We start from the raw sequence: 26,706 nt of genomic DNA on the forward strand, positions 1-26,706 counted from the left end.
TACCTGTCTGCTCCTGCCCTTGCCTAGTATTGCAGGAGGAAGAGCCTTGTGGAGTCCAGCTCAAGAAGAACTGTCACTCTGCAGGACCTGTGGCCAGAAGCTTCCTCCTGCAGGTGCTCTGCATGACTGTTCAAGCCCTTTCTTTCCCTTCCCCACCTCCAGCTTCCCACCTTTACCTGCTACTGCCACACAACTTCACCTCCAGCCTTACGGGGGAAACTGAGGCCATCAGACTGGGGCTCCTCTTGGATTTCTGACTCGAGTGCAAACTGCCATCCCCAACACCTCTGTTCTTCCTTCCCTCTGATCCAAGAGAGGCAGTCTCCCTGGGACCAGCACTCCCTCACTCCCTGCCCTCTCAACACACTCCTGAGTGCTGAGGTCTGTGGAAGACACCTGGCACGCATCCTCTTATTCAGTTTTTACAACTACCCAATGAGGAAGACATAAACACTCTCCCCATTGTATGTCTGAGGGAGAAACCTGATGGAGCTGGAGCTTGTCCTTGGGTCACTGTGTTAGCTCCTGTGGGGTTCATTCATCTATCAGCTGCTGTTTCTGGAGGTACCCACGAGCTGTTGGTGTTGTCCGTGGTGCTGAAAACAGTGGTGGCAGGAGCGGGTGTTATAGTAGGCCCAATTCCTGCCTGCAGAGAGCCTCCAGTGAAACACCAGATACAAATAGTGCATGTCCCTTGTATCCCATTATCTATCATTAGTTTCTGCTCCTTTATCACTCGTGTTTTAAATTCTCATTCTTAGCCCTTTCTTATCGTTCATGACAATGGAGTCCTTATCTCAGAAGGGCCAGCCCTCCTAACACCGGAAGAACAAAATATCTGAAAGCAGAGATGGGGTATGTGTTGTTCTCCCCCCAAAACACATAATCCATCTGCACAGGAAAGACTCAGCTCCGTGTTACGAAGTTGGCCTGAACTGAGAACAACCATTACAGTTGGCTCTATACTCTTTTGTTCTGCATGGACACCCCCATCAAAGTGCAGTTTTCATTTTATTTTTCTTATTACTATTAAACTGTCCTCAAAAGTGTTACTTGTTAAAAAGTGTTTAAGACTCATATGCTGTCATTATGTCATCTGAATTGTAATTTATAATGTGCAAGAGTCTACAATTCTGATTACTGGTTTAATTTAGTAAGTTTTGCCCTGATAATAACATCAAAGTTAAATATCTTGTGCTTTCCAGGTAAAAATAGTTGTGAGATTTCCTTATTAAGCCACAGGTAAGCATGAAAATGCCCATTTTCTCTACGTAGGCTCCAGTTATGACTTTGTGGAGTTTTCTGTCCATGTAAATCAGCACAGGCAAGTGGACACCCTCATTCTTGGGACACCACACTCCAGAGCCCACTTCCTTGGCACCCAAGCTCATGGCCAAGACCACCAGGCATGAGGTGAGCTCTCAGTAGCCAGCCCAGGCATAGTTTTCTCCTCTGAAGTTTCCTCCTGTGGGTCTCACCCCTTTTCAGACATTTGCACATCTGTTATTCTAAAGGCCTTCAATGTGGTCCTTGTATCCACACCCTGCTTTGACTGTTTGGCTTTACAGGACTTCTTGTTCCTGATTGCTTCTTTGTGATTTGGTCATGCTCTCAGGGGACTGGGCACCCAGCACATTTCCAAAGTCCTGCTTTTGGGAGACAGATGTCATGAAAATGGCTCATCTGGCCTCAGTTACATAAGTGTCCAGCATCTGTCCCCTTCCTCTGTGTGTTTGACCTATTTACAGATAAGTGACCTTGGTCTCCACCTTGCTGAGTGAGTCTCAGTTTCCTCATCTGTACAAATATCTGTATGAAATAACCGACCCTGCCCACTACAAGGGTGGAAAGGCCAACATGAGACCACGGCAGTGAAGGTTTGTCTAGAGCTTTCAGGACTCCTCTTCACTCACCTCCTCCAGGGCCCTGGGGGCTGGGTAAGGTGGCCAGCATTTGAACCAGGCTCCAAGGGCTGCTCGGAGTTGCCACCAAAGGAAGCATGACCAGGGAGGCAGAGCCGCCTGGGGTCAGCGTCCCCACCGCTGGGTCAGCACCAGCCAGTATCTGCGTCTATCTTCTATGTCCGATCTCCACATAAGACTTCGCTAGAAAAGCACTGACTTGGGCCAGCTCCACATCCCACTGAGCTATTGACAGGTTGTCCCCTTTGGCCTGCATCACTGACTTCTTCTTTTTGGGATCCCAACAAGATCCAAAATCTGCTAACGAAAACCAAACCAGTCACGTATACCCCCAGCTTTGGCTACAATTATCTGTTCCTTTGAAAAATAAACTTGAGAAGGTTGACCTTTAACACTGCATCTCCATCCAGCAAGGCCTGGGCCCCTCACTGAGATCAGGCCACCCCACCCAGCCATCAACCACCTCTAACACTTTCCCCCCGGCTTCCTGACACACACTATCCTGGTTCTCCCCTGGGGCCCTGGCCACCTCAGCTCAGCCTCTCTGGCAGGTCCCACTGCCTGCATCTGAATCTCTACCTGGGTTGCCCCAGGATGCAGGCCTAGGTCTTCTTCCTCATCTGACCCTCTCACAGGTCATTCCCATCCACTCCTCGGGCTTCAGAACTGATCCCACCTCTGTCAACCCTAAATCATTCCTCTGAGCTCCAGACTCATATGCTACCAGCCGGCCACATTGGCATCTATCTCCATTTGGAGGCCAATCACATCCAAACCAGAGCCTTGGTCCCCAGGAAAAACCCTCCTGAGTCTTCCCTTCCCTCTCACTCATCCAACCATCAACTATCTTACAAATGTTATTGAAACAACCATGGGATTCAGGCACTATTCTAGAAGCCGTGGACATGGCACTAGTCCAGACAGACCCCCACTGTATTAGTCTTTTCTCACACTGCTAAAAAATAACTGCCTAAGACTGGGTAACTTATAAAGCAAAGAGGTTTAATTGACTCACAGTTCAGCATGGCTAGGGAGGCCCCAGGAAACTTACAATCATGGCAGAAGGTGAAAGGAAAGCAAGCACCTTCTTCATAAGGTGGCTGGAAGGAGATGTACCCGGTGAAGAAAGAAGAGGCCCCTACACAACCATCAGATCTCCTGAGAACTCACTGTAATAACAGCATGGAGGGAACTGCCCCCAGGATTCAATTACTTCCACCTGGTCTCCCCCTTGACACATGGAGATTACGGTAATTATGGGGGTTATAATTCCAAGATGAGATTTTGAGTGGGACACAGCCAAACCATATCAGCCACTTTCACCATGTTCAGTGCTCCATGGCCCATCAGCTGTCCAGCCAGACCAGATGCCCCATGCCATCCTACTCTTGTCCTCTCCTCCCTGTTCCCTACCTCTTATATCCAATTCACAGACAAGTCCCATGAACTCTGCTTCCAAAGTATTTCTCAGAAATATCCATGTGTCTCCCATTGCGAGCTATCAGAACTTCTGCCTGGGCCTCCTCACCAGCCTCCCAACTCCTGGCAATGCTTCCCACCCCAGTGGAAACTCATTCTCCAAACCAGGGATTGGTGGGCCTTTCCTGCAGAGGGCCAGGTAGAAAATATTTACGGCTTGGGCCCTGTGGTCTCTGTTGCTATTACAGCCTCTGTTAGTATGGAGAGCTATGGAAGGCTGGGCTTGGGCCCTGTGGTCTCTCTTGCTATTACAGTCTGTTAGTATGGAGAACTCTGGAAGGCTGGCCAATCCAAACAACACCTTTCCTTGTTTCATGCCAAAGCAGACGTGTAGCCACCCTGACCCTCGGCACTGCCCAGTAGCACTTTCTAAAATGATGAGGACATTTCTTCCTGGTCCATATGGTGGCCAGCAGCCCCTCATGACCACTGAACACTGGACAAGTGGCTAGAGTGACAAAGAAGCTTAAATTTTCATTAATTTAAACAGCCACATGGCCAGTGGCTACTGCACAGGGCAGGGGAGCTCTGAATTTCCCAGGACTGAGGCAATGGTCATGGGGCAACTGCCTTAAGCCACAGGGTAAAGGGTAAGCCTCTGAGGTTCCCCATTCCACCTGCCCAAGGTGGGACTGTGGGTTCCCCACCCTCCACCCTGATGGCCTCTGGACTCACACACAAGCTATGCTCACCAAAACTCTCCTCCAAAGTCTCCCCCAAAATATCCATCCTCACCACACACAACCCTCACCTCCTTGGTCTGCCTGGTGGCTCTAAGAGCAGGAGACGGTTTTCAGCATCCCTTCCCTCCCTCCCTCCTTCCCATCTTCCCTCTCCTCTCTGACACCGCCCTCTGCATCTCATGTGAGTGTGCAGCCACCGTTGTATTTTGGAATCTTGTCAAAACTGAAATTTCAACATCTGTTAATGTCTCAAGTGCTGAATCAATTTTTTTTAAAGTGAAAGAAGACATCAGCTCTGCATGTTCCCTGCATTTTGGGGACCCCTTCCTTAGGGCTGGACCAGCAGAGCTGCCTCTTACCAAATGCAGTCTCACCAAAGGCTCCTACACTGTACAAACCCCAATGCAGAGGTCAGGGCTAGAAATGGAAATACCTGAAGCTCAGCCACACCACCACAATTTCACAACGTACTGGTATCTCTTTGCTAAGCATGTTCCACTGACACCCTTCTGTGTAATCCTTACTTTTTTTCCAGAGCAGGGGCTGATAAACCTTTTCTATTCAGATCCGGACAGTAAATATATTTGGCTTTCCAGGACAAGAGGCAAAATCAAGAATATTGTGTAGGAACTTAAACAATCAGAAGAAAAACTCCGCCCTGCCACTTGCCTTGAGAGGGAAGGGGGCACATTTTGCAGCCAGTTACCACCTGCTGAAGACATTCTGGAGTTCAAAGGTGGCCAGCCCAAGGATGGACGTGGTGAGCCACGGTCACTTGTACTCCATCCCCGTGACACCCAGCATGTTCTTGGTCTCAGCTTGGGCAGCTGGCTGTGGGCCAGGTGGCTCACCGACTCCCAGATGAGGTTCCTCCACTCAGTGTCCATCAGTCACCCACAGCCCAGACCCCAGGAGTAGCTGGAACCAGCACAGGCCCCAGGCAGTGGTGAAGGGCAGCCACTAGCTGGGGAGGCAGGTGCAGGGCTCAGGGAGGGAGGCACCTCACTGTGGTCTCCTGGCTCCCAGGGCCAGCCCACTCAAGCAGTGCTCCATGGCCATGCAGACAGAGACATGGGCAGTATCTAACCTGCAGCCTGCAGTTTGACAACCGCTGTTCTAGACTTCAGAAGCCACTCACATTCCAGAACATTCTAGAAGCAGAACAAACGTTTATCTCCTGCCTGGCTCTAGAATTTAGGCTGTAGAGTGTTATGGTTACGCTCACACCCAGTCCTGCCATGTTTATGCTCTATGGCCTTGGGAAAGTGACAACTTCTCTGGGCTGTTTTCTTGTCCAAAACTATGGGGCTGCTATAAGATAACAGAGTGCACACAGAACCTGCTCCCTGAGTGCACTCTCCTTTTTCATTAGCGCACTTGTGGGAGGGCAGGAACTCACCCTGTCCCACAACAAAAACGCTGAACAGAACCCTGTTCCCATTTGTGTCAAAACACCAGATCCTTCTGGGCTTTGTAGGGAATGCTCTGCCACTGGTGTGGCACTTCCTAGTCCATTTTCATTCTGCTGATAAAGACATACCTTTAATTTATAAAGAAAAAGTTTAATGTACTCAACGTTCCATACAGGCAGGGAGGCCTCACAGTCATGGTTGGAGGCGAAAGGCACGTCTTACATGGTGGCAGACAAGAGAGAATGAGAACGAAGCAAAAGGGGCTCCCCCTCATAAAACCATCAGATCTCATGAGACTTATTCACTACCATGAAAACAGTACCGGGAAACCACCCTCATGATTGAATCATCTCCCACCAGATCCCTCCCACATAACACATGGGAATTATGGGAGCTACAATTCAAGATGAGATTTGGGTGGGGACAAAGCCAAACCATATCAAGCACCATCCAAACAAAACCAAGCAAAGCAAAATCACCCCAAACACAAAAAGTCAACCCAAATGGCCAAAACAAAGGTTCAAGGAAAATAATGGTCAAAAATCATTGACAGTGTCCTCCTCCCGAGAGATGTGCAATATTCAGATGTATCCCCTTCCAACCACACTCGTCATGGTTGGGGCACGGGGAAGCAGCAGCCCCAGGCCTGGATGTTGCCACCTGAGTGCCAGGAGTGACCCAGGACAGCCCCTTGTGCTTGTTGATGACCTCTCTCCCCATCCACAGCAAAGTTCAAGGGAGGTTTGTTTTTTAAGAGAAAGCAGCTCACCTTTCAGGATGGCAGTGAGCACCATTGCAGAGACCCCAGGGGCTCCCACAGGTATAGACCATCACCCATGGGGCACCACGTTCTGGGCCCATATGAAGTTTCCCTGAACTTGTCCAAGGTCAAGGAGAGAAGCAGGGCCCAGGCTCCAGCACTCACATGACACATTTGCCACTCGAGGATCTGGCTTTGTCTGCCATTAGATGACATCTGTCTGTTATGGAATTACCCACAACACAGAGTGACTGGGCCCAGATGTGGGCCGCTCCCCAGGGTGCTGAGGTGCAGAACGTGGGAAGAGAGCAGACAGCATCAGACAAACAGCATCAAACAGCTGGACCCCTGAGCTCTGCAGTAGAAACTGGAGACCGAGGACCACGTTGCCTCACAGCGGCCTCAGGCTTCAACCACTCATGTTGCCGTAACTGTTCCATCACAAAATTCCAAGGCCCAAAGAGCAGAAGATGAAGTCAGTAACACAGGGGTTGGTGCCAAAGACCAGGCTCTCAACCTTCATGGAAGGGGTTGCAAACTCCAACCCTCAAAGGGCCAGGCCTATGTACAGGGACACCCCTGCTTAGCACCAGTGACCCTGGCTATGTGGGAACAGGAACCCAGGGGGGCCTGAACTTTAACAACTGAAAAGAAACCGCACATGTGGATTTCTGCAAACACCCCTGATTTTTAAACATTGGCTGGCAATTTTTTCAGTAGCGTATTAAGGTCTCTGTGTAACGTTACAACCTGTTTTGGGGGTATTGTTCATGGCCAAGCTTCTAAACATTGCCCTGGTGTTGTGGAGGTGGGCAATGTCCCTGCTGCAGGGTCCCACACCTGTAGGGCTGGATGAGGCCTCGGGGTTGTCCCAGCTTAAAAGCAAACTGCAGGTGGCCCCACATCCCGAAACACACGTGCTGCTAGAGACAGGGGCTCTCAGGGAGCATCTGTAGGCAGCTAAATACTGTGCGTTAGTGCGTCCCTTTCCAAGGGTTGGTTTGACAATGAAGACAACAGATGAAGATGATGATGAGTAACGGTGAAGCTGCAGTAGCCGCAGTGCTTCCCGAGCGCTCGGTGTGTGTTAAGATGGAGGTATGTCTTTCCTGGGGATCACTTCATTTAATTTTAGCAATCCTGGGAGATCAGAGTGATTATTATCCTCATTTTACAGTCGATTAAACAGAATCAGAGAGGCTAAGTCACTTGCCCATGGCCCCGAAGCTCAGCAAGTTCAGCCGTGTGCCTCAAACCCGGGTGGGCCTCATGTCGAGGACGTTGCCCTGTTTCCAGTCACTTGTACCAGTTATTCAACCTGTGTGCCAGGCTTTTATCACGGGCGTGAGACCCCTGGGGGCCGCTTCCAGGTCTAGATGAGCTAATGAGAGTGCATGCTCCTGACCCTGCACACTGGCAGCCACCTGTGTCAGCTCTTGTTATCCCCAGCTTGATGACAAATGTCACTAACTGCTAATAAGCCAGCTACATCCCTAAGGAATGGAACGGCCTTCCTCAAACCAGGCTTGTGGCTCCTGCTTTAGGCATTTTGGACATTCCTCCGTACTTTCTACGCTTTTGTTTGCTAGATTTTACTTTAAGTGAATTCACATTTTTATCTCTATAAGAAAATCTCTATTATTGCCCAAAATGAGAAGCCAATACCACTTGCCCTAATTACTGAAAGTGTTTTCATTATTGTTTAATTAAACATCTTCATTATTAATTAAACATTAATAATGTTTTCTCATTGTCTGTCCATGTGCCATTCACATGAAGTCATCTCACGAGCCCCAGGGGCACAGGACTCACACCGGGGAAGTCAGGAATGAGACGGTCCCCCTGGGAACCACACGCTGCTCCGTCAGGCTCCCTGGCCCCAGGCCCTGCCCGGTCAGCAGCAGAGAGCTTCCTACAAAGCAAAGCCAATTGTTTCTCCAACCCTGTGGGTTCCAGCTGCCCTCGGGAAAGCCTGCTGGGCCTCTTCCCTCTCTCCAATCGGTGGGTTGTTTTTATTTTAATTTCTTTTGAAACACAGTCTGGCTCTGTCACCAGGCTGGGGTACAGTGGTGCAATCACTGCTCACTGCAGCCTCGACCTCCAGGGCTCGGGCTAGCCTTTCACCTGAGCTTCATGAGTAGCTAGGACTACAGGTGTGTACCCACAGACACGGCTAATTCAAACCAAAAGCCCAAAAGCAAAACTTTTTCATAGAGATGAAGTCATGCTATGCTGTCCAGGCTGGCTTTGAACTCCTAGGGTCAAGCGATTCTCCTGTCTTGGTTTCCCAAAGTGCTGGAATGATAGGCATGACCCACCTCACCAGGCCCTGGGCTGGTTTCAATCCATAAAGTTCCAATGACAAGAGCCCCACCCTTCTGTCATCTATGAGTAGAGTGGCTTCGGCAGACACCTCCAGCCTGCAGAGCTGACGCTCTTTCCTCTCTGGCGCTTTAGAGAAAACATGTGTGCTCCTGTCCCGTCTTCCCATGTTATTCCCCTTTCTGGGACGCTCCCCACCTCACTCTCTGGCCAGCTGATTCCCGATTCCCACTCCTCCTCAGGCCCCCCAGCATGCCTCACCCAGGAGAGGGTCCTTGATACAAATCCATAATCTCAACAGACACACACTGCTCTCAGGAACCCATCCCCACACCCACCATCTGGAGATAGAGCGAGAGCGTGTGTCTGAGGTCAGAAGAGAATGCTGAGGGAGCAGGCCCAGGCCCAGAGCTGAGCTACAGAAACCACTGACAGGCAGCATGAGCCCAGCACGGGCTGGGCACAGCAGCCCTGCCTCCCTCGGGGAGGCTCGAGGGCCACGCACAAGGGCTGGCTGCAGGGTCCACACCACAGCAGGAAGGCCAGGCTCTGCTCAGCCTAAGAACCACGCCAGCCCCAACATCAGACACCTGGGGCACAGAGAGACCTGTGTGTGAGGAGGGGGCCTCTGTGCATGGACCTGTGTGTGTATGTGGAGGGGCCTCTGTGTGTGTGGACGTGTGTGTGTGTGTGTGTGTGTGTGTGTGTGTGTATGTGTGTATAGGGGCCTCTGTGTGTGTGGACCTGTGTGTGTGTGTGTGTGTTTGTGTGAGTGTGTGGATAGGGGCCTCTGTGTGGACCTCTGTGTGTGTGTCTGTGTGTGTGTGTGTGTGTGTGTGTGTGTGTGTGTGTGTGTGTAGAGGGGGCCTCTGTGTGTGTGGACCTGTGTGTGTGTGTGTGTGTGTGTGTGTGTGTGTGTGTGTGTGTGTGTAGAGGGGGCCTCTGTGTCAGACCTCCAGGAGCCACAACTCTCAGACCCCAAATTCCAAGGCATGTGAAACTGGAGAGACACAGCCAGCCACCCAGAAGGAGGGCTGAGCACGGCTCTGGGCAGGTGCCTGCTAGCACCACAGGGATGCTGTGGACGCTGGAGAGGATGGCCTGCGAGGGGGTGGGTGTCACCCTTGTGTGGCAGAAGGAAGCATGGGCATGGAAGATTAGGTGTTCCCCTGTTCTGAAGCAGAAGCCCAGCCGGCTATCCTGGGGCTGGATTTCCAACCTCCCACACTCACAGAGGAATGCGCTCACCTGCCCACCCCAAACTGTGCGAGGCTTGTTTATAGCCTGAAATTTTATGAGACAACGGGATTCCAGGTCAACAGTGACGCTCCAGAAGAACGGCTCTTCCAGGTGGGAGAGGAGCAGGAGGAGCTGGTGAAGCACCCACGGGTTTCTGCAGCTGGTTCCTGCTTTCTTCCCCTCTATCCTTCCCTCCTTCTCCCCTATCCTTGGGAGTACCCTGGTCTATTCAATTAAAATAAAAACCACCACCACTCCCTAATGCCCCTACTGCCTTTGACAATAGTCACTCTACACAGCAGACACTATGCTAAGTTCCTCCCGCCCTCCAAACAGCCCTGACGTAGGCCCATTACTTTTCCCATTTAACAGAGGGAAACTGAGGCTTGGAGCAATGCACCAAGCCCACCTCCGCTCAAGCAGCAGCGGGAAGAGCCCTGCACAGACCACAGCATGCAGAGTCCGCATCAGCACTGGTCAGCTCCCAGGCAATGGGCGCACGTGGGGACCCGAGCATCTCTTGGGCAAAGAGGCCCTCTGCGGCGGGATTTAGGCCACAGGAAAGTCCCTCAACCCTATGTCCTACCCCTTTGTTTTAGGGCCACCAAAATCCCCCGACTGGGCACTTGCCCTTCTAGAGAGCACTTTCCTGCCTAGAAGGTCCCAGTGAAATTCGAAGACACCCTGGGAGGGGAGGGGGTGTGCCAGGAAAAGGAGGTGAAAATCGTTAAGCACCTTCATTAGTTGGCTGTGCCAGACTTGGAAAGAGACAGCAGAGAAAAATGCTCCAGCAAACACTTCAAGCCAGCCAGGCAGCACAGCATGGCAGCGCTTGGAGCATGGGCCGGGGTCTCTTGAGAACAATGTTCTTTGAGGGCTGTTGCCTAAGCTATAGCCAGGGGCACCAGTGGGGACGAATGGCCATCCTAGAAACTCAACCCGTGCCATCTCCAGCCAGTACCTGCATCGTCCAAGTGGGCGGCTGAGGACAGTGGCTCATCCAGGGAGACCTGGTCCGTCCCAGTGGCCGAGGGGCTTCCGGGCTGGGCATCTTCTGAAGTCGGCATCTCCGGCTTGGGAGTAGGTGGTTCACTCTGCACGGATCGGGGTCCTCCATCAGGGTTGCACGTTTTGCTTTCAGCATCTGCAAGGAAATGCAGCTGTCAACCAGGCCTGCACCTCCCTTCTTTCATCCCTTCCATCATCCCAAGAGTCTTTCTGAGAAGTATTTATTTCAGGCTCTGGGCAGTTCCCCAACCCTCTCCCCCAACTACACACCCCAGGAGTCCTTCTCCAAGTCCAGACTTTCCCCAGGGGAGCCCTGGGCACCTCAGCACACCTAGCCTGGTTTCTGCTCTGACACTCCACTCCGTGTGCCCTCTCTTCCTGTGACATCTGTAGGAGACTGCGCAGCGTCCCCAAGCCACGTCCACACCCACTGTCATGCACCTTTGTGGTAGCCCCACTCTGCTCCGGGCGCTGCCTTGTGTCTTGCTTTGGTCGATGGGACACAGCAGGTATGATCAGCAATGGCATGAGAAGTGCCTGCATGGTCCTGCTTGTCCCTCCTGTGTCGCTGGACCCTTGCCCTGAGGACATGCCCGGTGGCTGGCCGGAGTCAGCAGACACATGGGGCAGATCATAGGCCAACCCAGACAGAGGACGACAAATGGTGATTGTGTAGGCTACCCAGACGCAGGGGTTGCTGTGGCCGCAGAGAAGCAATTCGCTCTGCACCCACCGTTCGACCCTCGGCCAGCCATTAAAGAGGCATGTATGGGTCACCCACAACACGTCTGGCACTGTGACAGGCCCTGGCAACAAGATACAGTCCTTGCCTGAGGCTATGCAGAAGATCACACACAGCACATGAGCCCAGGAATGAGGGCACACCCATGGATGGAGAGGACACAGGGCCGGGAGTCCCCAGGTCTGACAGGCACCTTCCCAGAAGAGCAGGCACTGCAGGGTGTAAGGAAAGGCCCGGAGCTTCCCCTCTCTTGACGCTTGCCTGCTGCAGCCTCCGAGGGACTCGTCCTTGACCTGTTATCCCTGGGGTCACACCTTATTGGTGAAGGGCTCAGCACTCAGAATGCAAAAGAAATGGCCCAGTTACCCAACGGCAGGATGTCAGGGCCCTGGGCCAGCCAGGCACAGTCGCGTCACCGAGATGTATGTTAAACCCAGACCCGAAGCCTTCACCTGGCCCTGCAGGACTCCCCTCAATCCCTATAGTGGCTCCTGGAGGCCCAGTGCAAAGGGCAGTATGACCTGCACACGTTGACACAGCCATGAGGTGGCCGTGTGGGGACGCTAGCCGGCCTCCTCCCACACACCTCCCATCCTGGCACTGGAAGGAGGAGGGAACATTTACCGCAGGGCCAGGGTCCAGAGGCCCTTGTCAGTCCTGATTCCCACCTGCCGTCCGGGTCCTCAACAGTGTCCCTTTCACTCCTGAAACTGTCCTGTTTGGACAAACAGCAAGCAAATGCTGTTTTTGGTGCGCAAACAGCAAATTCCTCTGGATCTCAGTCTCCTTATCTATAAAATGGGGATAATATTTCTGCTTGCTTCATGGCAACACTGAGAATGAACAAAGCTAAGGTATAGAATGCGTCTGGCATGGAGTACCCATGCTTTCTGTCATTGTTCTTGTTGGTGATGGTTTCTAATGATGAGAGGAGGGTGACAAGGGTGACCTAGCCCCTTGGCCTGCACCTTTGGGCCCATCTGCTAACAGCAGGCTCAGCACAGAACCGTTTCTCCCTCCACGGAGTCCCCACCACAACCAGGACTCATGCCAGACCCATTTCCTGCCTGGGACCCTGGAGAGATTCGACCTCATCATAGCTGCTGGTCATATTCCCTCTGCTGCACGTGGCTCCTCTGGGTAAATGAAAAGGTCAGCTGCGCCAGAAGTCCGGAGATTTGGGGCTGGACGATCTCATCCACACAGCCGTGTCAGCTGCCCAGAGGTCCAGGCGAGCCTGGCAGCCTCTTCCCACAGGGGCAGATGGTGAATATGCTGGACTTTGTGGGCCACGTGCCATGTCGCCCGTGCTGCAACTCTTCCTCGATTCTTTTTTTATTTATATAAAAGTCTTTCCATTTAAAAAACACTCTTAGCTGAAAGGCCACATAAAAACAGGTCCTGAACCACATTCGACCCTGAGCTGTAAGAGCCCACCAACCCAGATACAAGCCAAGAGAGCGCACCAACTAGACAAAATTAGATGCCACAAAGCTCAAAACTGCAATCAGCCCTGCTCGTGACTGGCTTACTCGCACTCAACATGCACCGGTGACAGCACAGCTCACCGGCCCCGGCAACACAGGGAACGTGAGAGCCGGTGCGGGGGAGCACGGGGCTCTGCCAGCTTGACTTCACACCCACCCCATGTGACAGGCAAGGCTGCCACCTGCCACTTGCAGTTGTGGACACAAAACCTTAGAACGCACAGAACTTTTGCTGCCAGGACTGCCACTGCTGTTAATAAGGAAACCTCCATCATCACCATTATCAACAAAATCATCATAACCACCACCATAAGATCAGGGCACCAAACCTGGAAGGGCCAGAGGTCTCCAGACTCAGAAAAAGCACCAGGCCCTCTGCAGTCCTACAGCCTTCCCTGCTTTTGCGGCTCAGCAGCCCTTGCAGGACTTTTCTGGGCTGTGCCCAGAGCTCTAGCTCATAATCATGTTCAATAAAAAGTTACAGCTCCCAAAATAGCCCTGGTGGCAGGGCTGTTGCTAAGAAACACTGGTGCGGGGAGCGAGCGGTGGGAGCCCAGGCCCCCGTCCTCTGGCTGGAAGGTCAGCCTCCCCCCGGCCACGCTCCTTCTGAGGGTGCAAGGGGGGGAAGGCAGAGCAGTGCGCCTGAGCAGCCACAGTGAGGGGGAACGTGCCACAGATATGCACACGCACTCCTAGACACACACACAGGCACACACGCGTACAGTCACGGCACACGTATGCGCACTGTGCAAGCATACGCAGGTGGACATATGTGCACACGTGCAGACACGTGTCCCTCAGCATTCCTACCACATGGAAACCAGACAGGCTTGACTTGTCGTTAATTCCCTGAGGAAAGAATGCCTAGTCAATCTCAGGTCACTGAACACAGCACAGGGTAACAAACTCTCTTCTTTTATACCCAGTGAGGGGGTATGAAATTCCTTAAATTATTTAAGAAAATGCCAAGTCAACGCATACAGGGAGATGGAGGAAAGTCATTCAGAACATAAACAGTGTCTGGCACAGAGAAACTTAGGCTGGGGAACAGGGCGAGGGGGCTGGGGAAGGGGGTCCTTCCTGCCAGATTGGGTCTGGCCTTGCTTGGTCACTGACATCTCAGAGGAGGGTGGAAGATACAGTGAAGTCAGCAGAGGGGTCGCTCTCCCCTCACCCAGGACACAGGTGGCCCCACTGCACACATCTAATAACGTAATAATGCCACCAGCAGGGTCCCTCCTAGGTCCTAGCTGATGATTAAAGTCACAGGAACGGGAGCGGATGGGGTCAGAGTGGTTCATAAAACGGACCATCGATCATAAAATAACACGCCGTGGGGAAGCAAACTCGTGCCCTGGATGCTGCCTCACCGCCCAGGGTGCTGGTGGGCTCTCTTCTGCAGGCCCTGCCCGGAGCCCAGCTCACTCCACCAGGCTGCCCACCTGCGTCCGGGCAAGCTCCAGGGTGTCTGGCGTGTATGCACGGGCGTGCGTGCAGGGCCGAGGGCACTCCTGGTGTTTGTCCTGGCCAGGGAAGTTCAAATGTGAGTTTGCGGGGGGCTCCGGGGTCCCTGCAGTCCCCTCCCGCAGCGTCACAGGGCCTGTCCCGCGGGAAGTCCCCGCCACCCTGCGGGGAGGCTCCCGAGCCTGGCGGGCCACAGGAGGGCGCCCGCGGCTGCAGATTCGTCCCCGCCAGCGCGGAAGGCAGCGGCTGGGCCGGCGGGTTCCTTCACCCCAAAGCCAGGAAGGCACCGCCGCCCGTCACCCCGGAGAGCCCTCGCGCCCTCGCGCCCACGGCAGGGGCGGCCGCGCGGCGTGCCTACCCTGGAGCAGCGGCCCTCACTCCGGGTCCTCCCCTGAGCTGCACACCCACCGCCAACGGTCCCAGTCACCCTGGAAGAGGACGATTCGGGACAGACGGGGCCTGACCTCAGGTCGACCCAGTGAAAAAGGCATTTCTGACGCCGGTGAAGGCTGGAAACCGCGGCGCAGGGAAGGACCGAGCCTGCGGCCAGCCTCAGCGCGCACCCTGTCATTACCACGCTGATTACGGGTTGATTGCAGGTGGCACGCAGGAAAGGACTCAAGCGGCACAGAAGAGGCGGCTGTCAACAGCAAGTCCCCTCCCAGAGCAGCCCCTGCTGCCCCGTCCCTGACGGTTCCCTGCAGACACTCGGGCTCCTCGCACACCCCACTCACTCGCCCCGTGGCGGCCCCAGGCTCCTGCCGCGGCGTGGTCCTGCTGCTGCCTCCCAGCCGGTGTGCGGGCAGGAAGACGAGAGGCCTCTTGACCCAAACCCCTCTCCCTCTCCTGCTTCCTCCTCCTTCCTCCTCTCCTCCAGCCCAACGCCATCTCAAGGTTTCTTCCACTGCGAGCACCTGCTGCTCCCGTGGGCTAGAAGCCACTACCCGCCTCCCTCGGTCTCTTGGCTTTTCAACCTTCTGGCATCAAAGTTGGAATCAGCTGTGGAGAATGAGGAGGCGCTGCCGCCTGGGTTCCACGCCCAGCGAGTCTAATTTAACTGCTGCCTGAGCGGTCGAGGGTTTTTAAAGCTCTCTAGGTGATCCTAACATGCAACAAACTGAGAACCAGCGAGGGGCCTCCTGCCCACCTTTAGACCCGACTCAAACATCTCCCGGCCCCCGAGGGCCAGGTCAGGTCCTGTCTCATGTTCTTCACCACGCTCATCTAGGTTGTGAGCCGCTGGCTCTGTGTGGGGTTATCTAATGGCCTCACTGGGTGTGCATTCAGAAGAGTATTTTGCTCACCTGTATGATCAGCAGCTAGCACAGACCCTGGAACATAGTGGGCCCACAATAAAAGGTCGTGGCATCAGTTTGGGAGTGCATTTTCCCTTTCAAGGAAAGAGACTGTTTCACGCCACTCTAGTTCCTGGTCCATAATCATTTAGCGGGAGAGCATGGAAGGTAGAAATGAGCAAACCACAGTGTGGGCCGATCCAGACCACCACCTGGATGTGGCATCGTTAAACGGCTGACGAAAGAACAAAATCAGAAGAAAAATAATAGTTTGTGGCACATAAAAATTATATGAAATTCAAAGGCCAGTGGCCATAAATAAAGTTCTCTTGGGACACAGCCACACCCTCTCATGCATGTTTTGTCTCGGGGTGCCTTTGTGCTGCAAGAGCAGAGATGAGTAGTTGCAACAGAGACTGCATGGCCCCTTCCGGGGCACTATCTGACCGTCTCCAGAAAAGGTTTGCTGACCCTGATCTGAAGTGATTCTGTGAGACTGCAGGTGTGTGATGTTGCCCTCAGACTTGGGAAAACCAGAGAGCAGGCTCCCACGACAGCCGGGTGACAGCCACGCCGTCAGCCTGGCCACGGCCAAGCATGCATCTCCAGCCTCTGTTCTGAGTTCATCAGACAAAACCATCTGCAAAAATTCAGAGTGAAAAGAAAGCCAACTCTCCTAGAAGTTTTCCCCTTGAATTATTCAAATGATAGCTTCGTTTTTGAGAGGAATCAAATCTAGATACTTATTCTTTACGCAACAAAAGTAATTTTCTTTTTTTAGAATAGATGAGAAAAGGCCTTAGCACTGTTTTCATTTCCCTTTCTCCTTCCCTAAGATCCAAAGTCAGGCTTGTTGGCAACATGTTCAAAACGCCAGAGTTGGGCACTTTTTTTTCCCGTCCAGATTAAAATCCTTCAGATTTCCAGCCCGGCAACAGTATTCTGCAAATCTGAGTGTCGCAACAGAGCGTTAAACATCTGAACGGCACGGGACTTGACACCGAGATTTCCTCGTACTTAGGTTTTATGATCAGTATTAAGCAATTTCCCATGTAGATTTACCCTAAAAATAGCATCATCAAAATACTTCACTCTTTGAATCTAAAGAAGGGAAATGATGACAGAGGCCTGGGCCCACAATTAGGTTTGTGCACTGACAGGCCTGCTGCATAAAATCTGGATTCGTTTATTTCATGAGCTTCCTTCCTAATTCCTGATATTTGGGCCAAATTACAAAAACACTAGTAATATTTTAAGGCTGAAGCGGGGAGAGAGGAATTCAATATATTCATGCAAGCCTCAGGAAATTGGCTGTGCATGGCCAGATTCCTTAAATCAGGAGCCAAGCGCTTGGTCCAGCTCCAGAGAGTCTTCCAGAGGCAGCGAGGTTTTGTGAAACCTCCTAACCAAGATTTAGCCTCTCAGAGAACCGGAAAGCACCAAGAGCTGGTGTCAGCATCCAAGTCCCGGGCCTCACACCTGCAGGCATCCATCACAAAGAGAAAGACTTGGGAATTCAAGAACTCTGTTGAGTTAATTGCATGAGTGATAACAACTGGCCTTTCTGAAAGACTGAAACAAAGGTGACTGTGTAGACACCACTGAGATTAAACTCTCCAGACCAGAGACCAAGAGACCAGGATGGTTCTGCGTCTCTGCTCTCAGGCTCCAAAGACTTGGGGCAGTCACCACCAAGACCCTCACACTTCTCATCTGCAAATGGTAAAACCGCTGCACCCTTCCACAGGGATGCTGGGGAGACCAGTGAGACAGGGTGTGCAGAATGCCCCACCTAGCCCCAGCATGTCCTGAGTGCTTCATACATGGTGGTAGTGGGAGTAGATGACAGTGGAATTAAAAATAATTTCCCCAAATGGAGGACTGAAATGTGAATATGTAAAAAAAAGTTAATGCTGAAAAAAACATTGCTGTGTACATCCAGCTCAGTTAGACATTCCCTGGGGAGGAGTCCTACCCATGACAGGGAGCCCTTCAGCTCAGCGATGGGGTTTCCCACGCCCCTGGGGGCTGGACCAGTGGAATGGCTCCTGACGTGGGCCACTGCTCCAACCTTGCAGGCTTCATCTGAACACGGCCCTCTTCTGATTCTACTCTGTCTCTCACAGGCTTCCTGGGTTCACATGAGACTTTCCATTCTGCATTCCCAGAACTGTGTCCCTATGAACCAGGGACTGGTCTCACTTACCCTGCTCCATCATCTCCAGCAGGGAGGGGTCCCACTTACCCTGCTCCATCATCTCCAGCAGCCCCTTCTTGATGAGCTCCTCTCGGCCTTGCCTGCCGGCCATCTTCTTCTCCAGCGCTGCCCAACACACAAACACACAGATAAGTCTTGGGCGAAGGTATCACCGGGCCCTGTCCAAGCCATAGCCAATGCCAGGCTTAAGTTTACCAACCAAAAACAGTGAGCTAGCAGGCACCTTGGGGTTAGGGGCCTGGTCCACTGGCAAGGCCCAACTTTCTTACCAAGCACTCTGCTCAGCAATGCACATAAACCACAGCCAAAAAGCAATAGTAGTGCACATACTAGATACTCTACAGCGATCATTTATGTGAGTTATCTGGAAAGCCCCTCCACACAGAACGTCCCTCTCTAAGCTAGCTCCCACCATCCATTCCTACCCTTCATCAAATGCTCCTTAACTTACCAATCAAGGAAAGCACCCCCTCCTTTGCCCGCAACACCCTGGACTCCTTTTCTGTGATTCCTGTTAGCTTTTGCTAAGTGCCTCCTGGCCACTGTTAATATCCACTAATGGATGTGATCCTTCTGTGCGGCTGTCCCACTAGAGCTTCTTCCAATAAACCCAGGTGAAAAGCTTCGGAAGAATCTACCACATGGACAAGAAGTGGGGAGGCCAGCCCCCATCCCCTTCCACCAACCCTAATTTGCCAAATCTTTGTCAATTCCTCCTCGGAATAGCCCTTCCTGCCTCCCCTACCCGAAGCAAAAAACGTGGGTGACTCACCCCACCTTCTCCCATTCTCTCCCACTCCCAGGCAGGCCTTGGGCTGCTCTATATCATCATTTTCCTTCTAACTGTCAGGAAAACTATTTGCCTATGGGTGAGCCCCAATTTCCAAATGTAAGACTACGTAACCACTTCAACCCTTTCTTTGAAAGATGCAGAGTGCCTGCCATTAAACCTGGGTCACAAAGAGCCCATCAGTGTTGTGTGTATGCAAGGGGCCCTGCCAGGTGCCAGGGGACGGACAGAGTCAGCCACCTGGCTGAGCTTAACGTCCAGTAGGGGAGGCAGGTGGCAAACAGGCACTGGCAATGGAATGATTCCACTTATTCAGAAGTATTTCCCAAGGACCTGCTATGTACCAAGTGCTGAGCTGGGTGCCGGGGAGTCACAGAGGGCAGAACCCACACAGCCTCGTGGTCAGAGGCATGGGCTCCATTGCGGGGACAGGCCATGGTGACCAGGTGTTCAATCTGTGGAAACCCCTTACATGTTTACTGAGCACCTACTGCGTGCCAGGCACAATGTTAGGCACAGGAGATTCTGCCGTGAGCAAAACAGGCACAGTCTCTGCCTGAGGCCAGCACTTGCAGGAGGACAGATGGCAAGTGTCTAGAAAGTGGGTGAAGAGGGATAAGTCAGGCCCAGGGTGGGGGACTGGTGGGAGAGGGCAGTTGTCTGGGGAAGCCCATCCCCTCCTTGACCTCCAGGGTGGCTTCCCCAAGGATATTTACCCTAAAGCCAAAGGACAAATAGAGAAACCTAAACACAGCAGGGTGGGGGCATTTTGGGGTAGAGAGAACAGAATTTCCTTTCCGTGGTCCCAATTTCCAAGCCAATTTCCAGGTGCCAGAATTGTGGATAAAATTGACAAAGTGAATGCTGACCTCGGGAGTGTCAGCAAAGAGGCTACAGCCAGACTCACAAAACAGCTGGAAGATCAGGGGTGGAGGCCTTGAGCACTGAGTGGACCTCGTCCATCCCCAGGCCAGCAGCAGGCGGTGCCCATGGTAGCCAGCCCCAGACATGGCAGGTCTTTGCCTGCACTGACTTGAGGACTTCCCCATGACCCAAATTGGCAGCTGCAAGGGTCTAGCCTCCTCATCTCAGGGATGGGGGCATCTGGCGGTGCAGCTTGTAAAGGTGGTGCAGCGTGTGAGTGGCTGAGTGGCTCTGAGCCGCCTGCTGCTGCAGGCACGGACTAAGCTGCCGCTCCCACCCTGCAGCCCCTGAGAGCCAGCTTCGGTGGGTTCCCCCAGCCTCGCCTGCCAAAACCGCTGTTCACTACATCTTTCTCTTTCAATCATCTTTGCATTGACTTCAGCTCGTCCTAACCAGTGATGCCCGTGAAATCAGGAATTTGACAAGCCAAAACAACCAACACCCCCGCTTTAAGAGAAAAGAGTGGTTTGGAATAAGTAAACAAAACGCAGCACTGTTCCTCAAATTTCCAAACGCCTGAAGGATGGTCCTGCTGGTGGGGGTACTGCTGGTAATCACCCCGAGACCCCCAGAGCTCATGCAGGGGCCCCAAAGCATCTTGATGGTGAACTCACACAGCACATCATGGAGTAGGCCAAAGAGCCTGGAATCCTCAGGAGACAAACCTCAGCCTTCCAGTCCCACAGCGGTAGGGAGAGGAGGGGGATCGTTGTGGGGGGAGGGGGGGCGGTGGGGTGGGTGGGCACTGGGCCTGGGGAATGTCAGAGACCCACCCGAGGTCACAGAGGTCACTCTGCTCCAGTCTCCCCACCCCCTGGCCTTTCACTGCTGCACAGATGTGCCTTCTCCAGCTTGGCACTTTGCAAGGGCTGTTCCCACTGCCGTGACGATGCTTTTCCCTGCCTTTCCCAATGAGCCAATTACATCTCAGCTCAATGCAGCCTCCTCACCTGGGTCTTCTCAGACCACTGGGTCCAAAGCAGTACCCGCCCTGCTCATTTCTACCCCAGGGCCTGCTCAGTGGTCCTGTCATCCAGCCTGGAGCACAAAGAGCCCCTCGGTGCTGTGCGTGTGTGAGGGGCCCCGCCAGACGCAGGGAGCCAATGGAAGCGGCCCGCCTAGCTGAGCTTCACATGCAGCGAGGGAGTCCATCACGACCGGCGTGCTGGTTCATTGGTGGCTTGCACAGTTTGTCACTCGACTCCCTACTCTGCGGAAAGCTCTAGGTGAGCCGGGCCTGGGCCCCTGCTGTTGGTACCAGGCACACAGGAGGTGCTCAAGATTTGCTGAATGATGATGCTTGTTCTGTTTTCATTTTGACAAGAATTTTATCTATCAACTTCTTGGGTGGTCGAAATAATAATTTTGTGAAACACCCACAAAAGCATGACTGGGGGGACTGCTGTCGGTGCTGGCTGCCTCCCCTGCCGTGGGCCTGGGCGCTGTAACGCCTGGCCTTCACCTCCCCTGTTCTCAAAGCCCCAGAGCTTGTGCCTCTTTAGAGCTGGAAATGGGGCCCCAGGGACCACCCGAGGCAACAGCCTGAGACAGGCCCTCGCCAGGCCTGGTTCCCGAAGCCCAGCACTGATGCCACATCAGCAGCTCCCTCACTCACTGCTTTTAGGGGTTGCTCACAGGGTCTGGCTCAGAGGCAGGGTCCTAGGATGGAGATGCCACCTCCTCGGGCTCTGCTTCTCAGAACACTGCCATCCACAGAGCCCAGGCTGAGGAGCCAGCACACCGGGCTGCCAGAATTCAAGCCCCAGCCCTGCCACCTGCTGGCTGTGTGACCCTGGATGAGTGACTTCTGCTCTCTGGGCCTGTTCTCCATCCTTATGATGGGGCAGTATCCTGGGAGCGCGCTGGCCTAGCAGGAGGTTCTGAGGGTTGAATTGGCTCCTTCGTGCCAAGTGCTGAGGGCCGTGCCCTGCCGCCATGTGCCTGCTTGTCCCATCATCACTTCCTGGGTCCACCCTATCCGTGGTTCAGCCTCGTAGCTGCAGTTCCCAGGGTGGATTCCAGGGAGGCAGAGGCAACAGGACCAGCCATCACAACCCCGCTTCCCACAGAGCCAGGGCTGACAGGGCGTGAGGGTGCAGGAGGTGAGTGGAACCTTCTGGGCGCTTTGGTGGGAGGGTGTAGGGACAGGCATGCTAAGAGAGCTTAGGAGCCAGGGAGCAGCCTCTGTCTTTCAGGAAGAAGTGAGGCCCAGAGGTGTCAAGGCCAAACTGGGGGCCTCGACCCTGAGTCACCCAGGGGCTCTTGGCCAACTAAACTCAAATCTGTGGGGGCAGGACCCAGGCCCCAGCATCCTCCAAATGAGATTGCATGTGTGGGAGGTGAGGCCCTGTGGGTGTGGCGTGGCTGGGGGCTCGCCGCCCAAGTGAAGCCAGAGAGCAAGAGCTTGCTCCAAGGCCAGTGTCTCGGCCCAGCCAGCCCTAAATGAGTCAGAGGCCTCATTTTGAACAGGGACTTGTTAGGTCCCAGGGGACCTGTGGGCACCTTAGGGTCTGGGCAGAGCGTCCCCCATGGGGTGCCTGGTGCCAACCCCACCACAGGGCCTCGGGGCAGCCAGGTGGAGCCAGCGGGGGAACTTGTGTGGCTCCAGGCCATCACAGGCCAGGGAGCACAGTCTGCCCCTCCCCTGCAGGGGCCGGGAAGTCACAGATCAGCAGGGGCCACAGCACCATGACAAGGACGCTGGTCCCAGCCAGAGCCTGCCCACACCTGTCACCAGGCCCTTACCTGACGTGGTCTGCTTCAGTTTTTCGTTTTTCTTTTTCCTCCATTTCCAGGGTTTGAAGATCCTGCCCAGGGTGGCCAGTTTGCTGTTCCTCCTCACAGGGGGAGTTCGAATCCCTGAGACCAGATATTCAGGACGCGCCGGAGGCGTTTGGTCCATCTCATCTGGAATATGAAAACCACCAAACCTGTATGACTCCTGGGGGTGAAGGCGACCACCCCTCTCCCCCTGAGGGGTCACCAGTGATCCCCTAAAGCCTAGACTCCAGGAGGGTTGTCAGAACCACAGAGAGCCTGGGACTTGTACCGGCCAGGGGGCACCCACAGTAGCGGCAGCTCAGCAGCGTGCGCTGAATTTCCCTCTGTGAGACCCTCCCTCCTGCGACCCACTCGGGGCCACCAGAAGCCCTCACCTTTTGTCATGTAACGTGAAGATGTCCCTAATTCCAGGATGAAATGCTGCCAGCTCATGCTCTGCCCTCCACCCATGCTGTCCTCCCTCCCGCTTCTCTGCCTCATAAACTTCAGCTCCTCCACTGAATATGACTTCCTCCAGAGTCATTACCTTCCTCTTGTCCCAGACAGGGTCACTCCCTTGTGTTATGCCCATGAAGCTACCCTATGCAGGCACCAAGGAGCCTCAAAGACTTCTGCCTGCCTGCTCTCCCACCAGGCTGTCTCCTCTCCTGGGGCAGAGGCCAGGCCTGGGGCAGCCTTGGATCCCAGCACAGAGCCAGGCCGGTGAGAATTCTGAGTGAACAGCTGTAGAGCAAGTCTGTGAGCAGACAGAAGGAAGAAACACTCCTAGGACCCCTTCCTTGTCCATGAAATGGCCATGTTTGTAGACTCTGGGATGTGTGAAGGTGAATGTCCCAGGAAGCTCATGGCAGTGCTGTTTGTTGCAGCAGAGACTGGTAGCAACCTACATGCCTGTCCACAGGGGACTAGGTAAGTCATCGTCTATCCTGTCAATGGCCTGTGTGCAGACGTGGAAAGAAAGAAAGTGATCTCCATGCACGAACAGGAAACTGATCTGAAACACAGGCCAAAGAAAACCCCAGTGCACAAATTCACACGGCACATGCCACCAGTGTGTGAACAGGGATAGTACACAGGCGCACAGTGGTGTATGCAAAGAATATGTCTGTGGACTCCCCAAAGAAATAGAGAATGCTTGGGCTGGGCACCGTGGCTCACGCCTGTAATCCCAACACTTTGGGGGGCCGAGGTGGGCGGATCATGAAGTCAGGAGTTTGAGACCAGCCTGACCAACAGGGTGAAACCCCGTCTCTACTAAAGATACAAAAATTAGCTGGGTGTGGTGGCGGGCACCTGAAATCCCAGCTAGTCAGGAGGCTGAGACAGGAGAATTGTTTGAACCTGGAGGCAGAATTTGCAGTGAGCCGAGATCGCGCCATTGTACTCCAGTCTGGGTGATAGGGCAAGACTCTGTCTCAAAAAAAGAAAAAAAAAAAAAAAAAAGAAGTGGGGAGCCCTGGCTGCTGGCACGCGGGGGAAAGAGGGAGTGTGTTTCATAAGCTGTTTCTGTAGCACACGCTGTGTGTTACCTTGTAAGAAAGATTAGTTAGAATGAAAACAAAATGCAACTAACAAAATGGTAAAGTTAGAGAAGCTCACAAAGTAAGCCAGTGTCACCTCCATCCTGTGGTCACAGCATAGACCAGAGTTCAGGCTGTCGCCTAGGCAGGACTGAGAATAAATGACCACATTGCCCCAAATGCCTCCTGGGACAGTGAAGGGACTTTTCTTCTGGAAGCAACAAGGACCTGAGTCCCAAGCAGGCTCCAATTGAGCCTCCCAGTATCGCTGGGGTGGAAGGTCGCAGACTCGAGGTGCTCCCCAGCACAGCTGCTGGCACAGGAGCCCAGACCTCCGCCACGACCCCTCACCCTTTGGACATACACACCCGCACCTGCTCAGCCACCACGGTCAGCACATGGTCAGTTCCACAGCCAGCAGGTGAATTTGCCTTGCTGCTGCCTGTGGAAGGGGCTGGGAGCCCTGAGCTTATGCAGACCTGAGAGCCCCAGGAAGCATCAACATGCTGGGAGAAGGGCTGGGGGCAGTGGCTAACAGGAGGGCTCACCTGAGGAAAGAGGTTACCATTGTCAGAGAGGACAGAGAGGGAGGCCACCAGTGTTGGGAGGGGAAGGGGTATCACCAGCATCCAAGGGGCAGGGGGTTATGATGGACCAGGCCCCCTCAGATCCAGGGAAGGGGTTACGCCCCACCTTTCCCCCCTAAGGCACCCCATGCATGCAACCAGCTGCCCCATGGAGGCCCAGGATAGCCTGCTCTGAATCTGGGCTCTGCAGTGCTCAGCCTGGAGAAGAGCCATGTGTGGCAGCACCTGAGGGCCCAATGTCCCACATGGCAGTGACCTCTGTGACCCCAGTGACAGGCGGCCTGTCTGACAGCCTCTAGAACTTCCACAAGTTCTGGCTTCCAAAGGGCTGCACCTGTCTCTAGCTCAGGGCCTTTGGGTAAGCCACTCGGCACCTTGGAGCCCTGATTTCCACATCTTAAAAAAATACACTATGATAATCATCCCTGATTGGTAAGGTTGAGGGGAGGACTCAATGTGGCCATACATCTGGAAAGGCCGGGTGCAGCGGCTCTTGCTTGTAATCTTAATGTTTTGGGAGGCCGAGGATAGAGGATCACTTGATCCCAAGAGTTCGAGACCAGCCTGGGCAACACAGAGAGACACCACCACTACAAAAACAAATTTTGAAAATTAGTCATGGTGACACTTGCCTGTAGTTACTTGGGAGTCTGAGACAGGAGGATCACTTGAGCCTAGGAGGTCAAGACTGCAGTGAGCTATGATTTGCAACTGCACTCCAGCCCAGGCTACAGAGGGAGACCCTGTCTCTAAAAAAGTTAAAATACAAAACAATCTGGAAACAAAGATAAACATCCACAATACACAGTTTATTCATAGTTCATGTGATCATCCACGTAAAATAATAATACCCACGTGTCTAGACTTTGCAGTCACTGATTAACACACCATGCCAGTGCCGGCAACGTTTGGTGAACATTCTATTGTAGGAATTTCTACCATATAAATGGAATAATGATGATGGAGTCAATGCTGGTCACTGCTTGTGCGGGGACAGGAACTATCCGAAGACATTGCCTTATTTTACCTTCACAATAAATCTATGAGCTAGAGGTCATTCAGTTTTATTTCCATTTTACAGGTGAACAAACTGAGAATCAGAGCCCTGAACCATTTTGTTGTTGGTCACAAAGCTGGGAAATGCCATGGCAGGACAGGACCTTGAGCACCCTGACTCCAGAGACCCCTCTCACCTTCCTAAGATGCATCAAGGGGACCAAAAGCAGAACACGGAGGGATGGAACACCAAGACCAGAGGATAAACCAGGGCCACCCCAGGTGGGTCAGGACATGAGGCCATTCTCTCCAGGTGTTACTAATAGAGTGCTGATATGGTTAGGCTTTGTGTCCCCACCCAAATCTCATTCTGAATTATAATCCCCATAATCCACATATGTCAAGGGAAAGACCAGGTGGAGGTGACTGGATCGGGGGTTGGTTCCCCCATGCTGTCCTCATATATTGAGTGGGTTCTCATGAGACCTGATGATTCAGTAACAGGCTCATCTTCCTTCTCTTGAGACTTCTTCCTGCTGCCTTGCTTCACCTTCTCCTTCCACCATGATTGTAAGTTTCCTGAGGCTTCACCAACTATGCTGAACTGTCCTTCCTTTATAAATTATTAAGTCTTGGGCAGTTCTTTTTTGTTTTATTAGGGACACCTCTTTATAGCACTGTGAAAATGGACTAATACAAGTGTTAACCGTGCTAGGTGCTGTGTCCACAGTTGCTCCACAAAGCAGCCCTGTGGGGAAAGACAAGCCCAGGAATGTCTTGTTTGAGGACTCCTCCCTCTGGCTCTGCATACCATTAAGGAAGCTATAGCAATGGCATCCTCCACTGTGTTTTGGGGGTGACCCCAGCACATAGTGCCTGGTACCCAGTGGGAGCCCAGGAAATGTGTGGAACCAGGGCCACTGCAGAACACTGATCAACCACAGATCCTCCCAGCCACCCTCTCCCCAAGGCCACAGGAGGCAGAGGGATGTAGAGGGGTCCTTCTCTTCTCAGAGACAATGCATTCATGTTTTCATCCTCTCCTTTCCTTCATCTGCCTACAGATGCCTACAGATG

General features: G+C 53.2%; 1 protein-coding gene across 5 annotated transcripts in view; it reads right to left on the bottom strand.

Moving 5' to 3' along the window:
• Nucleotides 1-26,706, bottom strand: part of PHACTR3 (phosphatase and actin regulator 3) — a 258,234-nt gene that overhangs the window by 74,984 nt on the left and 156,544 nt on the right. For all 5 annotated transcript variants that reach the window (XM_032257139.1, XM_032257138.1, XM_032257137.1 and 2 more), the window contains exons 2-4: nt 22,491-22,652; nt 18,059-18,136; nt 10,779-10,961 (exon numbers count right to left, since the gene is read on the bottom strand). In XM_032257139.1, the coding sequence (XP_032113030.1) occupies nt 10,779-10,961; nt 18,059-18,136; nt 22,491-22,652 (423 nt within the window). The remainder of the gene's footprint in view (nt 1-10,778; nt 10,962-18,058; nt 18,137-22,490; nt 22,653-26,706) is intronic.

The sequence above is a fragment of the Sapajus apella genome, unplaced genomic scaffold (genome assembly GCF_009761245.1).
Source record: "Sapajus apella isolate SASKATOON/1434 unplaced genomic scaffold, GSC_monkey_1.0 scaffold96, whole genome shotgun sequence".
Lineage (NCBI taxonomy): Eukaryota > Metazoa > Chordata > Mammalia > Primates > Cebidae > Sapajus > Sapajus apella.